We start from the raw sequence: 14,130 nt of genomic DNA on the forward strand, positions 1-14,130 counted from the left end.
CACGGATGGGAGGACAGGTAACAAGCAGAGCGGCCAGGGGCACAGCGGAGAACACGGTAGGAACACGGATGGGAGGACAGGTAACAGAGTGCCCGGGACACAGCGGAGAACACGGCAGAGACACGGATGGCAGGACAGGTAACAAGCAGAGCGCCCGGGGCACAGCGGAGAACACGGCAGGGACACGGATGGGAGGACAGGTAACAAGCAGAGCGCCCGGGGCACAGCGGAGAACACGGCAGGGACACGGATGGGAGGACAGGTAACAAGCAGAGCGCCCGGGGCACAGCGGAGAACACGGCAGAGACACGGATGGGAGGACGACAGGGACACGGATGGGAGGACAGGGAGGACAGGTAACAAGCAGAGCGCCCGGGGCACAGCGGAGAACACAACAGGGACACGGATGGGAGGAAGCTGGAGAAGCACTCTCAGCTAAGTCCTGCAGGACGAAGAGCTGAAGACAAGAAAGCTCCCAGGACGAGGGGGCCACAGGTGCAGGGCCCACCGAAGAACCCGGCTGGAGCCACAGCTGGGGTGGCAGGGGTTCGCCCTGCACAAGAACGGGCACAGCAGGCGGGGCCAGACTGCGGGGCCCTGGGTGCACCCCAGCCCAAGTCTATTGGCAACATGCAGCAGTACATGGAGGGCACCACCACCTGAGCTTTGATCTGGGAAGATGGCTCCATCTAAACTCACCCCCAAGCCAGCGACCACACCAGCCAGCTAGCAGTGCTGAGGGGACTATACTGAAACAGGAGGGAGGAGGGAGACCCAGGCAGTGCTGTCCCAGCAGTATGGAGCCTGGCACAACGTCCATGGGGCTGACAGAGAAAGGTGCAGAGCCAGTGGGTCCGTAGACAGAACAAAGGCTTCTCAGGGCCAGCAGTAGGGGCAGCCGGCATCAGCATCCAGGCTACTACCAGCTGCAGCCTTGTCTGGTCCTTCAGGGTCAGTAACAAGGCTAGCAAATGACCTCAGAAAGCTAGAAGGTGACCATTAGGTCTAAAAGCCAGAGGAGGCCCAAAGAGTAATCACCATTACCCCATTGCCCTGGAACATCCCGAGCTGTGGGACAAGACTCACTTCTTCAACACAGCTGGTCATGCTGCAGGCCTTATCACCACCCAGCAGCCTGCAGGGGCCTTGAGGGCCGAGCTGGAGCAGCTGGGCAGCCCAGCCCAGCCCAGCCCAGGCGGCTGTGGGCAACGCCCACTTCACAGAGAGGCGAGAGGCTCTTGCCAGAAGCTCCCTATGTCAGGATGCAGCTAGGCTGGGGGAGGAGGGAGACAGCCAGTCCTCCCTCCCTTGTTTTCTCCTCTTTTTTATTTTTATTTTTATTTTTTTATTTTTTGACAGGCAGAGTAGACAGTGAGAGAGAGACAGAGAGAAAGGTCTTCCTTTGCCATTGGTTCACTCTCCAATGGCCGGCGCACCATGCTGATCCGAAGGCAGGAGCCAGGTGCTTCTCCTGGTCTCCCATGGGGTGCAGGGCCCAAGCACTTGGGCCATCCTCCACTGCCTTCCTGGGCCACAGCAGAGAGCTGGCCTGGAAGAGGGGCAACCGGGACAGAATCCGGTGCCCTACCGGGACTAGAACTCAGTATGCCGGTGCCGCAAGGTGGAAGATTAGTCTACTGAGCCACGGCGCCGCTCTCCTCTTCTTTTTAAAGTAAGTAAGTACACATGGTTGAGTTCTCAGGCACTGAATACTTGTTCCGTTCAGGTCCACAAAACACTGGCAGCAGGTGACGGCTCATGTGCTCGAATCCCTGCCATCCAGGTAGGAAACTGCTACAGGGCATCTGGAGAGCTCTCTCTGTCACTCTGCCTCTCAAGTAGATAAAGTCTCTCCCAGATTTCAGCACCAAAACCAAAACCAAGAAGTCAGGCTCCTCTATGGAGAGGAGAAGAATTTACTTGGAGAATAGTCTACTACTGTGGGTTCACTTTTTCTTGGAACTTGAATGAATGCTGTCCAGATGGTGCACTCCACAATAGCCTCTGCTGTCACTTTCAAGGGAGCCGCAGGGAAAGCAGCACACGGCAGCACGTTGCCTCTCCAACCTGCTGACCGAGAACTGGCCTGCGTGTGTGCGGGCAGCTGTCCGGTGCTGGGCACAGCTCCACATGCTGAGGAGACACATAAACGTGGCCTGCAGCCTGGTGTGGTGCACATCCACTTTTTTTTTTTTTTTTCAGATTTAAAGGTCACAAACCTATGTCCCACATTTAGACCAAGTGACAGAGGCAGCTGTACCAACAGTACTATTTCAGGCAGTTCTTAGTGGCAACCTTATCTGAAAATATATGAGCCCTGAACACTCTATTTTTTTTAAGTATTTATTTATTTGGGATCAGCATTGTGGCATTGTATGTAAATCCACTGTCTGCAACGCTGGCATCCCATATGGGCACCGGTTTGAGACCTGGCTTCTGATCCAGTTCTCGCTTGGGAAAGCAGCGGAGGACGGCCCAAGTGCTTGGACCCCTGTATCCATGTGGGAGACCTGGAAGAAGCTCCTGGCTTCAGACCAGTCCAGCTCCAGCCACAGCAGCTATTCGGGGAGTGAACCAGTAGATGCAAGATCTGTGTCTCTGTCTGTCTCTCTGTAGCTCTGCCTTTCAAATCAATCAATCAATCTAAACAAATTGCATTACTTAAAAAAAGATCAATTTATTTGAAAGGCAGAAGGTTACAGAGAGAAAGGGAGAGACAGAGAGATCTTCTGTCTGCTGGTTTACTCCTCAAATGACCATAACAGCCAGGGCTGGGCCGGTCAGGCTGAAGCCAGGAAGCTGCAACTCCATCGAGATCTCTCATATGATTGCAGGGATGTAAGCACTTGGGTCATCTTCTGTTGCCTTCCTGGGGAAAATTAGCAGGGAGCTGGAATGGAAGTGGACCAGTCGGGAATCAAACCAGCACCCGTATGGGATGCCAGCATTACAGGCGGTGACTGTATACCATGACATCACTCCCCCAACATTTTTTTTTTTTAAAAGATGATGTATTTGAGGGGCCAGTGCTGTGGCATAGCAGGTAAAGCTGCTGCCTGCAGTGCTATCTGTTACTGCTTGCCTAGGTGCGTTAGTAGGGAGCTGGATCACAAGTAGAGCAGCCAAGACTCCAACTTAAGCTCACATGGGATGCTGGTATCACAGGCAGTGGCTTAACCTGCTGTGCCATACTGCCCACCCCCACCTCCCCAGCTCTTAAGGGGGCAGCATGAAGCATCTCAAACATGAGTAAGAAGCCCATTGACCTGAGAGCAGCTAAGCACACTCCTGAAATTCAGCACCTCACCAACACCATCCTGGAGCAGGCAGGGCACAGGGGAACACACACATACCTAGCTGGGAAAGGTCCAGCCTTGTCCAGTGCATGCCTGTGGGGCAGCTCTTGGAGAGAGTCCTGATAAAGACCTGGCCAAGGCTGTCCAAGGCCCACAGTGCATCCTGGCAGGCGGCGTAGGCTCTCATCTCGGCGTCAGGGGGCAGCTGCACCGTGGAAGGGCGGCACTGGGCGCTCTGGGTGCTGATGCTGCACAGGTCCTTGCTGCTCTGGCACAGCCACAGGGAGCTTCCTGCAGAAGAGGTTCACGCTGATCACCCACACAGCTTCACCAAGCCCCCACCCCAAAACACACAAGGCAGCCTTCGCCTCACAATTTTTAAGATTTTATTTATTTGAAAGGTAGAGTGACAGAGAGAGAGGGAGAGACAGAGAGAGACTGATCTTCTATTCTCTGGTTCATTCCCCAAATACCCATGATAGCCTGAAACCAGGAGCTTCATCCAGGCCTTCCATGTAGACCACCCTCTGGTGCTTTCTCAAGTGCATTAGCAGGGGGTTGGATCAGAAAGTGGAGCAGCCTGGACTGTAACTGGCAGCCATATGGGATGGCGGCATTGCAGGCACTGGCTTTACCCTGCTACGGTGTAACACTGGCCCTGGCAATCTCTGCCTTCACCCAGATGTAGATGCTGCTCACGCTGTCACCAACACAGGCAGAGGGAATACCAGCTGGTTACAAGAGACAAGCCCAGGATATTTTAAATAAGCAGAAGGAAAACCAGCCCTATGAGACTAAGGTTATAACGTGGCTTGGCACTCTGGCCTCTTGTTTACAATGAGCTGGGACGTGTCTAACTTGAACAAAGGCAGAAGTTTTTTAAATAAAAAATGCTCTATCTCCCCCAGAGCAAAGGACAGGGTGCTCAGGACCCTGGAGGGTGCAGGCTCACTGGACAGAGGGTGCCCTGGTGCTGTCCCTGTTCTTCCAGTGATGGGGAGGCTGGTGCTGGAGCAGGGTTAGGCAGCTGGAAATCCTTCTCTTCCCATTCTCACCTCAAAAATGACATCCTTTCATTCCCCTCACCCACCGCAGAGCCCTTTAGTTCAATAGATTCTGCTGAAAATGTAAGTACTCTTTGGGGAAATTAAAATCTTGGAGATAGAACATCACCTGAAGCCTGTGCCAGATCTGTTTGGAATTCAAATTCTTTGGACTGTGGGCCCTAAGGGCATGGGTATGCCGTGTGTTCACCCAGCAGTCACGGGCAGGCGGGCAGGCGGCCCCGGCAATGCGCACCGACACACCTGCAGCACCGGGTGTGCAGGACCAGTGAACACCGCAGGCAGTCTCCCCTCAGTGCAGGGCAGGCTTTGCTGCCATGAGGATCTGTACTAAGCTCAGGAAATAACTGTCTGTCCTCGCAGGTTTCTGGACTTCAGAACTGTGGTCGGAATACCCTGGCGAGTGAAGCAACCATTTACTGCCCACGCTGCTCGTGTGCCACTGGACCAAGGGCTTGAGGAAACCAGACTGCTTCCTTGTAACTGAAGACTTGGAGGATCTCCTCACTTAATCATCAGTGCAGTCCTGAGAGGATGCTCCTCACTTCCTTCCCAGGAGTCACCTAACTGCCTGGGCTAAGCGGGCAGCGGGGCTCCACACCACTTGCTCTGAGTTCCGTCCAGTTGCAAGTCACCAGAAACTACGCCCCTACAGGGAAGGCCTGGCCCACCAGGGGTACACATGTGGGACACGAATTAGCCAGAGGCTGTTAACAAGACACAAAGAAACCGCCAGGAGGTGAGAGAGGAATTCACAGGGGAAAGTGGGAAGATGCCCAAGGAAGCTGTAGCCTCTGCAACGTGTGTCTGCCACAGGCCCACTGGCCCCACTGCATGGTCCCCTCCTTCAAGTCACTCTGCTTAGACTCTGTCTGCTTCTCCACATGCAGTTCCCTCCCCTCTTGGTGGCTCTCCTGGGCAGGCCCATCTGGCTACGGGCTTTCCTTCAATGGACAGGGCTGCTAGCCGTGACCCTAGCACATTTCTGCGCTGGTTTCGCCACAGCTGAGTCCCCGTCATCCATCAGGCCGTGGTCACAGTGGCTTGAACGTTCTCAGCTGCCAGTTCACGTAACAGATTTTCAACCAGGCTGAGACCCACCTTCCTTGGTGGGAGCAGCAGACGCCAGCACAAAGGCCCACTTTGTTGCAGAGGCTGTCCCGCGGGGAACAACATTCTTCCAGTAAGTGCCTGCACGGAACAGAACGGGAGAGCAGGTCAAGGCGAGAAAGCGACAGGAGCATTACTTCCAGGCGACACACGGGCTTCAGAGCCTCTTAGAGCTAATTCTGCTTCATCCTAAATTAAAGTCCTAGCCAGCGTAGTTGCTTCACCTCCTCTGAGCACCAGCAGGCAAAGTTCAGGGCGGGCTCGGGAGGCCGTGTACGGGAAGGAGGGAGCTGGGGACATTCACAAAGCAGGGATTCACTCCAGAAATGAAGCCCTATGTGAGGATCACACACACACTCACAGATCCGGATGTAACCTTGCATTGTCAACAGTGGCAATGGTTTCACTCTAGGAAATAGACTATAAGGTTTGGGTAGATCTTTTTTCTTTTTCTTCTCTTCTCTTTCTAAGATTCATTTATTGTTTGAAAGTCAGAATTAGAGAGAGAGGGACAGAGAGATCTTCCATCCACTGGTTCACTCCCCAGATGACCACCAATGGCCAGGGCTGAGCTGGGTTGAAGCCAGGACCCAGTCTCCCACGTGGGTAGCAGGGACCAAAGTCCACACGCCATTTTCCACTGCTTTTCCCAAACCACTAGCAGGGAGCTGGATGGGAAGTGGAGCCACAAGGACGTGCACTGGCGTCCATATTGGATGTTGGCATTGCAGGCAGCAGCTTTATCTGCTACGCCACAGTGCCAGCCCTGGACCTTTTCTCTTAAAATATGAAATTATTAACACAAAATGAGATCCATTTACTTTTCTTAATTTTTTTATTTTTTAATTTGAGAGCGAGCGAGAGATGGCAAGCATTATCTCATCCACAGATTCATTCCCCAAATGCTGGCAATGGCTGGGTCTGGGGTAGGGTGGGCTGAAGTTGGGAACCAGGAATGCAATCCAGGTCTCTCCTAGGGGTGACAGGAGGTCAACATCTGAGCCACTACCACAGCCCCCTAGCATCTGCATTGGCAAGAAGCTGGCGCTAGGAGCTAGGGCCAGTTATCAACCCAGGTACTCCAACTGGGTCCAGGCATCCCAACTAGCATCAGCCAGTAGGCAAGTGCCCACTCCACCAGTTGCTTTGGAAAAAAAAAAAAAAAAAAAAAAGAATTTTATTTATTTATTTGAGAGGTAGAACTCCAGACAGTGAGAGGGCAAGACAGAGAGAAAGGTCTTCCATCCACTGGTTCATTCCCCAAATGGCCACAACAGCCAGAGTTGAGCTGATCCAAAGCCAGGAGCCAGGAGCTTCTTCCGGGCTTCCACGTGGGTGCAGGGGCCCAAGCACTGGGCCATCTGCTGCTGCTTTCTCAGGCCATAGCAGAGAGATGACTTGGAAGTGGAGCAGCCAGGACTCAAGTCCATGCCCACATGGGATGCTGGCGTCACAGGCGGCAGCTCCACCGGGTACACCACAACACCGGCCCCAAGCGATTCAAGTTTTATGAATGACAGATTTTAAAAAGGAGAGAAACTGATCACGAAGCATAAAAAAGTTCCAGTGGCACCAAATTATTTTCTCAAGTTGGGATCTTAAGCTCTTTAAATGCTGACTCACAAGTGAAGCTGCCTATGAGACAATGAAATCATGAAAGTAAAGTAGTTCTCATTACCTATGAGACTGCCTTTGGCGACGTGGAATTCATTCTTGCCTGAGGAGATCCAGACACCACTGTTGTTGACCCCCAGCAGGCTTGGCTGGCACTGCAGCTGCTGAGACCAAAACGCCATGCGCAGTTTATCTGCCACCTTTTCTACAGGTGCTTGGGCCACCGTGGCCACCGAGTGTGTGGCGTGGATGATGGTCTGGAATAAGCTGCACTGGTCGAACACCACATAGTCTGTGATGCTCACCTGGAGGGAGGAGCGAGAGAAGCCCTGTAGTCAGTGCAGCTCAGGGCCTCCTGCCCGCACCGCAGCACTGCCTGCCCACATCTTTACTTCTGCATTTCCCGATACAAGAGGCCTGAACACCTTCCCGCACACTTGCGCACATGTGCTCGTAAAGGCCCCCAGTGTAGCAGGATACCCTGCACTGCTGACTGCAACCACTTCCGAGGTTTGGAATAAAAGGGATTTAAGAAGATGGTCATATTTTATTTTACACACTTTCATGTTCTGTGGTCTGTTACAACAGGCACATTTATTCTCGTGTTTAATATCACCCCCTCACATCTTCTCAAAAGTCTTTAAGAGTGAGAAAGACTAATTTCCAATGGACAGAATATAAAACTTAGAGTCCTAACACAGGTTTTTAAAAGTAAGTAGGGATGTAATAATGATGACTATAAAGATGCCAGGCCCAGCACAGACCAGTGCTCCTGAGCAGCACCAGCAGACACAGCCCAGGGCCTCTCTCCACAGGGAAACTTCTGCCTGTCTGGCAGTGACCTTAAGTCAGGTCCTCAGGGGTGAGTCACCATCTGAGTCTGTGTGACTGTCACTCCTCCTCCTGCCCTGTGTCATGGCTGCAGAGAACAGCATGAGCACAAAGGCCCCGCTCCGAGGACAGCCTTGTGCAGGCCGTGTTCCCAGATCACACGTTAAGCTTATTGTGGGAAAACTGATTTGTAACAAGCAGAAAAAGAGAAAAAGAAAATAAGTGTAAGTCAGTACAGCTGCCCCTTGGTACCTACGGGAAATGAGCTCAGTCCCTACGGACCCCCAACCTGACGGATGCTCAAATCCCTTGCAGAAATGGTGTAGAATTTGTACACACCCGATACGCAGCCTCCTGTGTGCTCTGAAGCATTTCTTATAGCACCAAGGCAATGTAAACAGCTGTTGCACTGTATTGTTCAGTAAAATAACAAGAAAGACGGTTTAAAAACATCAGTGGTCCGGGCTGGGTTGCTTCTGAGGAGGTAGACTGTGTAGACACAGAAGGCCACCCGTGCTGTGTTACGTGGACAAGTGCTTCCCCTGGCCGTCAGTGAAAGGACAAGCCCCGACCGAGGCTGGGGCGAATGGTTTCAAGCTGCCCAGGGCCTCTGCAGAGCCTGGGCCTTGGTCAGCATGCTCAGGAAAGCTCTCTGGCAGGCTGGCCAGCAGACCCCTGCACTGTGTTCTAGGAATGAGCTATGGGGACGTGGGCGTCTGCAGTCCTCCTCCAGGACCCAAAGCATGCACCGCTATGTGACAGCCGGCGCAGGGGACCGTGCTTCCAGGGGGTGAGCCGAGTCCAGCACTCCCCTCACCTGGGGAGTGGTCCTGTGAAGGTTACACACAACGTCTATGACAGACTCACTCCCAGCACCAAGAATGTGCAGGTGAGCAAAACGCAGATTACGAGAAAGGCAGGTTTCGCAGCCACACACAACACTGGCTCCAGCAGTACACAGAAGTCAGTCTGACAGGGTTTACAACAGCTCTCCTTCCAAGTACCTCAAAGATGGCTCTTTCAAATCAGATTTCTTTAATGTAATGTTCTGAAGAAACATAAAGTGCTATCTCGTTTTCTTTGCACAATTTAAAAATAGAATTTAGTATTACACATATTTGTGTGCATAGGTATATGGCTCTAAGTACACAGAAAGTCCTTTTAAACTGTGTAACTTTAACAAATATTAGCTAGTGTAGCAAACCAGAGACAAATGTGTATACTGCAGATTCATCAACGAGTAAACACAACTCATTCTCCTTCATTCCCATCTGCAAGACCTAAGAGCTGCCTTCAACAGGCAAGTCTGAGGAGTCTACAAAAGTGAGCCAATGGAGAAGCGGCGTTTCAGAGACGTGCACCCTTCCCAGCTGCCTCCCCTGTCCCGGGAGCTGCAGTGACACTAACGGAGAGCAGCCACCTACTTCTCCGAGAATCCTGAGGCTACTCTGGCTGGGACATCACACGAAAAGCAGCCTGGTATACCCCCATTTCTCGCAATATTTCCTTTTCTGGGAGTGGGTGGGGAATTCTCTTCCTTTGTTGAAATCCCATTTACTTCTAGTTTTGTTTTTGTTTTTTTTTTGGACAGGCAGAGTGGATAGTGAGAGAGACAGAGACAGAGAGAAAGGTCTTCCTTTGCCATTGGTTCACCCTCCAATGGCCGCTGCGGCCGACACTCCATGCTGATCCGAAGCCAGGAGCCAGGTGCTTCTCCTGGTCTCCCACGGGGTGTAGGGCCCAAGCACTTGGGCCATCCTCCACTGCACTCCCGGGCCATAGCAGAGAGCTGGCCTGGAAGAGGGGCAACCGGGACAGAATCCGGCGCCCTGACCGGGACTAGTCGGCACCACAGAAGGAGGTTAGCCTATTGAGCTGCGGCGCTGGCCTCTAGATTTTTCAAACAAGGAGAGACGTATGAGTTTTAATTGTGGGTTGGGTTTTCAAACCTACTATTTCCTTTCTTAGCATGTCAGCTCAGAATTCAACATCATCATTACTGAGGTCTTCAAATGGAAATCACTGGATTTATTCAACATAAAACAATTTATAACCAACACTAAAGTAAGTAAATATGAATTACTGAAGCAAGAAAAGTTATTTCCTGTAATAAAAAGTTCTTCATGTTTTTAATGTACTCAAACACAGGAACGTTTACTGCATCAAATATTAAAAGTAAATACTATTAATTTAGTGTTATCTCTTTATGGAAAAGGGATACCCACCTGCCACCAATGGTCATCATCTCCTTGGGGCCTCTTGGCTGTGATGCCGGTTCTGAACCACAGCTTTCCATGGGTGTCCAGGGCCCAGAGGGTCTGCTGATCCCCCAGAGTTATGCACACAGGTTCCAAAGCTTGTCTTTCACTGAAAATGAGCACAATAGGGGAGCAGCTGCCACAGCCTGCGCATTGTGGCAGCGAGCAGACTTGATGATCTACACAGGGCTGTGCTCCACACCCTCACCCAGACTGTCCACACGGCTCCCACTAGACTGGGAGTGGGGAGGGCAGGGCTGAGTCCCAGCCACCTCAGCTCACCCAGCCCCCAGCAAAGTTCTGGCTCACAACAAGCACTCACCGAAGACTGCCAAACTCAAACCAAGATTAACTTAATCTAATTCCCTAAGGACTATTTTTTTTTTTTTCTTCTTTTTTTTTGACAGGCAGAGTGGATAGTGAGGGAGATAGAGAGAAAGGTCTTCCTTTTTGCCGTTGGTTTACCCTCCAATGGCTGCTGTGGCCGGCGCATCGCGCTGATCCGAAGGCAGGAGCCAGGTGCTTCTCCTGGTCTCCCATGCGGGTGCAGGGCCCAAGAAGTTGGGCCATCCTCCACTGCCTTCCCGGGCCATAGCAGAGAGCTGGCCTGGAAGAGGGGCAACCGGGATAGAATCCGGCGCCCCAATCGGGACTAGAACCCGGTGTGCCGGCGCCGCAAGGCAGAGGATTAGCCTGTTAAGCCACGGCACTGGCCAGATCTTTTGTTTTTTAAAAAGACTTATTCATTTACTTATTTGAAAGGCAGAGTGCAATGGGAGGAGAGGGAGAGACGGAGATAGGTAGAGAGAAGGAGAGAGAGAGAGAGAGAGAGAGAGAGAAAGAAAGAGCTTCCATCTGCTGGTTCACTCCCCAAATGCCCACAACAGCCAGACCTGAGCAAGGCTGAAGCCAGGAGCCAGGAGCTTCACTCCATCCTGGTTTCCCACATGGGTGGCAGGGCCCCAAGCACTTGGGTTATCTTTTTGCCGCCTTCACAGGTGCATTAGCAGGAAGTTGGATTAGAAGCAGAGCAGCCAGCACTCTGATATGAACGCCAGCATTACAAGCAGTGGCTTAACCCTATGTTCCACAACACTGGCCCCTAAGGACTAAACCTTTAATGGTGAAAAGTAAATTAATAAGCTGTAGTTCAGTGATAAATTCCAACTGAATATAGTGAAAATAAAATATATTTGGGGGCAGACATTTGGACCAGCAGTTAAGACACTATTTAAGGGCCGGCGCCGTGGCTTAACAGGCTAATCCTCTGCCTTGCGGCGCCGGCACACCGGGTTCTAGGCCCGATTGGGGCGCCGGATTCTATCCCGGTTGCCCCTCTTCCAGGCCAGCTCTCTGCTATGGCCCGGGAAGGCAGTGGAGGATGGCCCAAGTCCTTGGGCCCTGCACCCGCATGGGAGACCGGGAGAAGCACCTGGCTCCTGCCTTCAGATCAGTGAGATGTGCTGGCCACAGCGGCCATTGGAGGGTGAACCAACGGCAAAAAGGAAGACCTTTCTCTCTGTCTGTCTCTCTCTCACTATCCACTCTGCCTGTCAAAAAAAAAAAAAAAAAAAAAAAAAAGACACTATTTAAGATGCCAGCATCCCACCTCGGAGTTCCTGGGTTTAATACCTAGCCTTGGCTCCTGACTCCAGCTTCCTGCTAATGTAGACCCTGGGAGGCAGCACTGACGGCTCTAGTGATAGGGCCCTGCCACCCAGGGAAGACCGGCACTGAACTCCTGGCTCCCACTTTAGTCCCAGCCAGGCTATTACTGGCCATCTGGGGAATGAATCAGTGGATGGGAGCGCTCTTCGTGTCCCTGTGTCTCTCACTAACTCTCAGATTGGAAGGAAAGAAAGCAAGTTAAGAAAGTTAAGGAAGAAAGGAAGGAAAAAATACTTAGAGCTGCCACACTCCCACACAAATGACCTGAGGGGAACTCTATGAGGCTGGCGACCCCCACACTCAAGGTTACAGAGAATGGCAGTGATTGTAAAGTGAGCACTGCGGGGCAGAGGCGGGCACAAAGCGTCTCCACAGTGGGGCTGTGATGTGGGCTCCGACCAGTCAAAGGCATACCACTAATGGGACCGGGGTCTCTCTGGGGCTGGGCTCTGCTCAGAAAGGCTAGCACAGGTGCCCCGCAGTCTGGCTGACCAGAAGGAAGGGGGCATGAATTTGCCCCCTCACCCCCTGCGGCTGGTTACCTGATGATGTCACACGTCCACTGCTCCCCTTCCGGACAGAAGCTGCTCACGCCTTCTCGGTACAGGAGGGCCCGCTGCTCCGTCAGCGCCCACACCACGCTGTTGCGAGCTGTGACCTGGGCCAGTGGGTATGGACAGTCGACCCTGACAGCGCGGGCACAGGGTCGATCCACGCTGAGACCTGGCAGGAACAAGGAGCAGTCACAATCAGGACTTCGCTCCTCATCTGACTGCTATTTTTTCTTTCTTCGTAATGGGTGCTTTTTCTTTTTAAGGCTTACTTGACACAACATGGCTAATTCTGCTTAAGTGCCCCATCTATCTGAAGCAGTTTGGACATTCTAGAAATGTTTGGAAAGAGTTAACAATTCAGAGTACTCTGGTATAATACAGCGGCTTAAAAAGTTCTGAAGGAAGAATATGAGACCCAAGGGCCAGACAGTGGCTCGCCCTAGGCCAGGAGGATGTAGGGCCGCCTGGACGCATGGCCACCCTTGTGCTACACGGCTGTGCACCTCAGAGCCTGGGGGACAGTGGGATCTCAGCTGCTGCGGGACACCCAGGCATCCTCTGCAGAACGGCTCCCCTTCCTCCACGCCCACCAGTTTTGGGTTCCACTGCTGAGATAAACCCCTCATTTCCCAGAGGAAATCTGAGGCCTGTCACACTGTAAGGCTGGGGCGGGGCCAGGGCTCAGGGCCTCTTCCTGTCCAGGAGTCCTTCCTCCCAGCACTATGCCAGTAAAGCATATCTGAATGAGCTCAGTGACCAATCTACAGGAGCGGGCAGAGCAGCAGTCACCCACAGTCCTATATTCTGTGGTTTCTACCTGCATGAAATGAGGTCCCAGCACACAGATCTGTGCACCAGCTAGTCCGAAACGCACAGGCAGTGCAGTCCCTCAGCTGGTGTGCAATCACCTGCAGCAATTCCCACGCGCGTATTCCTAAACCACTGCCTTGCTGCTTTCTCCCACACTGCTGGTGAGGGGTCACCCACCCCTCACCCCAGATCAGAAACACACGCCTTCTCCACCATGAACAAAACTCAAGTGTGCTGGGAGCTGGATGTGCCAGCACTGGGTCTGGAGAGACAGGGCCAGCACGCAGCCTAGGGGGCTGGCAAGGACGCCCCCCAGGGCTCGGGCTCCTCCTCATCTGCCCGACAGTCCCGTCAGCAAGGGCTTTCAACCTCAAGAAACGTCCTTGGCTGATGGCTCACAACAGACCGGCCAGCAGTATTAAATGGGTCCACAAAGCCACCACCCTTCCCAGATCCTGACAAATCACACTGTTTCTGGAAAAGCATTTCCCGTTTTGTTGACAGTCCGTAAATACTGACTCTCATTATAGTTCATTTTTAATGAACAAGTCCCACTGTGCCACTTCCAGCAGCTGGAAGTTTCTCTAAGGAAAGTTTCCTTGGACACGCTGAACTGTTTTTAGAGCAAATTATTTCTTGTTCTTTCCACAACTTGCATGTAAACACAGGTACAGGAGCTGGGTTTCAACCTGAAAGAAATCCAGCCTCTCAAGCTTCAAGGGGAAAAATTCTAATGTCATTTCCTCTTAAGCTTGGATATTGCAGAGTAAGTGACAAGTGGTGGTCAGCCACAGGAATCAGATTCTGCTTCTGTCCTACCCATTCTTAACCTCGATTCGTCCCAGGCGGAACGTGTGCCATTTGCAGGAAACTGCTAACACATTCCCAAAGCCGAGTGCTCTCTTTCCAGGAGTGTTTTCATTGT

At 52.3% G+C, this 14,130-nt stretch overlaps 1 protein-coding gene across 10 annotated transcripts in view; it reads right to left on the bottom strand.

Moving 5' to 3' along the window:
- TECPR2 (tectonin beta-propeller repeat containing 2) overlaps positions 1-14,130 on the bottom strand; it is a 118,078-nt gene that overhangs the window by 37,018 nt on the left and 66,930 nt on the right. For all 10 annotated transcript variants that reach the window (XM_062181162.1, XM_062181170.1, XM_062181166.1 and 7 more), the window contains 5 exons: positions 12,384-12,564; positions 10,141-10,282; positions 7,149-7,389; positions 5,462-5,551; positions 3,354-3,587 (listed from right to left, as the gene is read on the bottom strand). In XM_062181162.1, coding sequence (XP_062037146.1) covers positions 3,354-3,587; positions 5,462-5,551; positions 7,149-7,389; positions 10,141-10,282; positions 12,384-12,564 — 888 coding nt within the window. The remainder of the gene's footprint in view (positions 1-3,353; positions 3,588-5,461; positions 5,552-7,148; positions 7,390-10,140; positions 10,283-12,383; positions 12,565-14,130) is intronic.

Source organism: Lepus europaeus, chromosome 22, assembly GCF_033115175.1.
Source record: "Lepus europaeus isolate LE1 chromosome 22, mLepTim1.pri, whole genome shotgun sequence".
NCBI classification, from domain to species: Eukaryota; Metazoa; Chordata; class Mammalia; order Lagomorpha; family Leporidae; genus Lepus; species Lepus europaeus.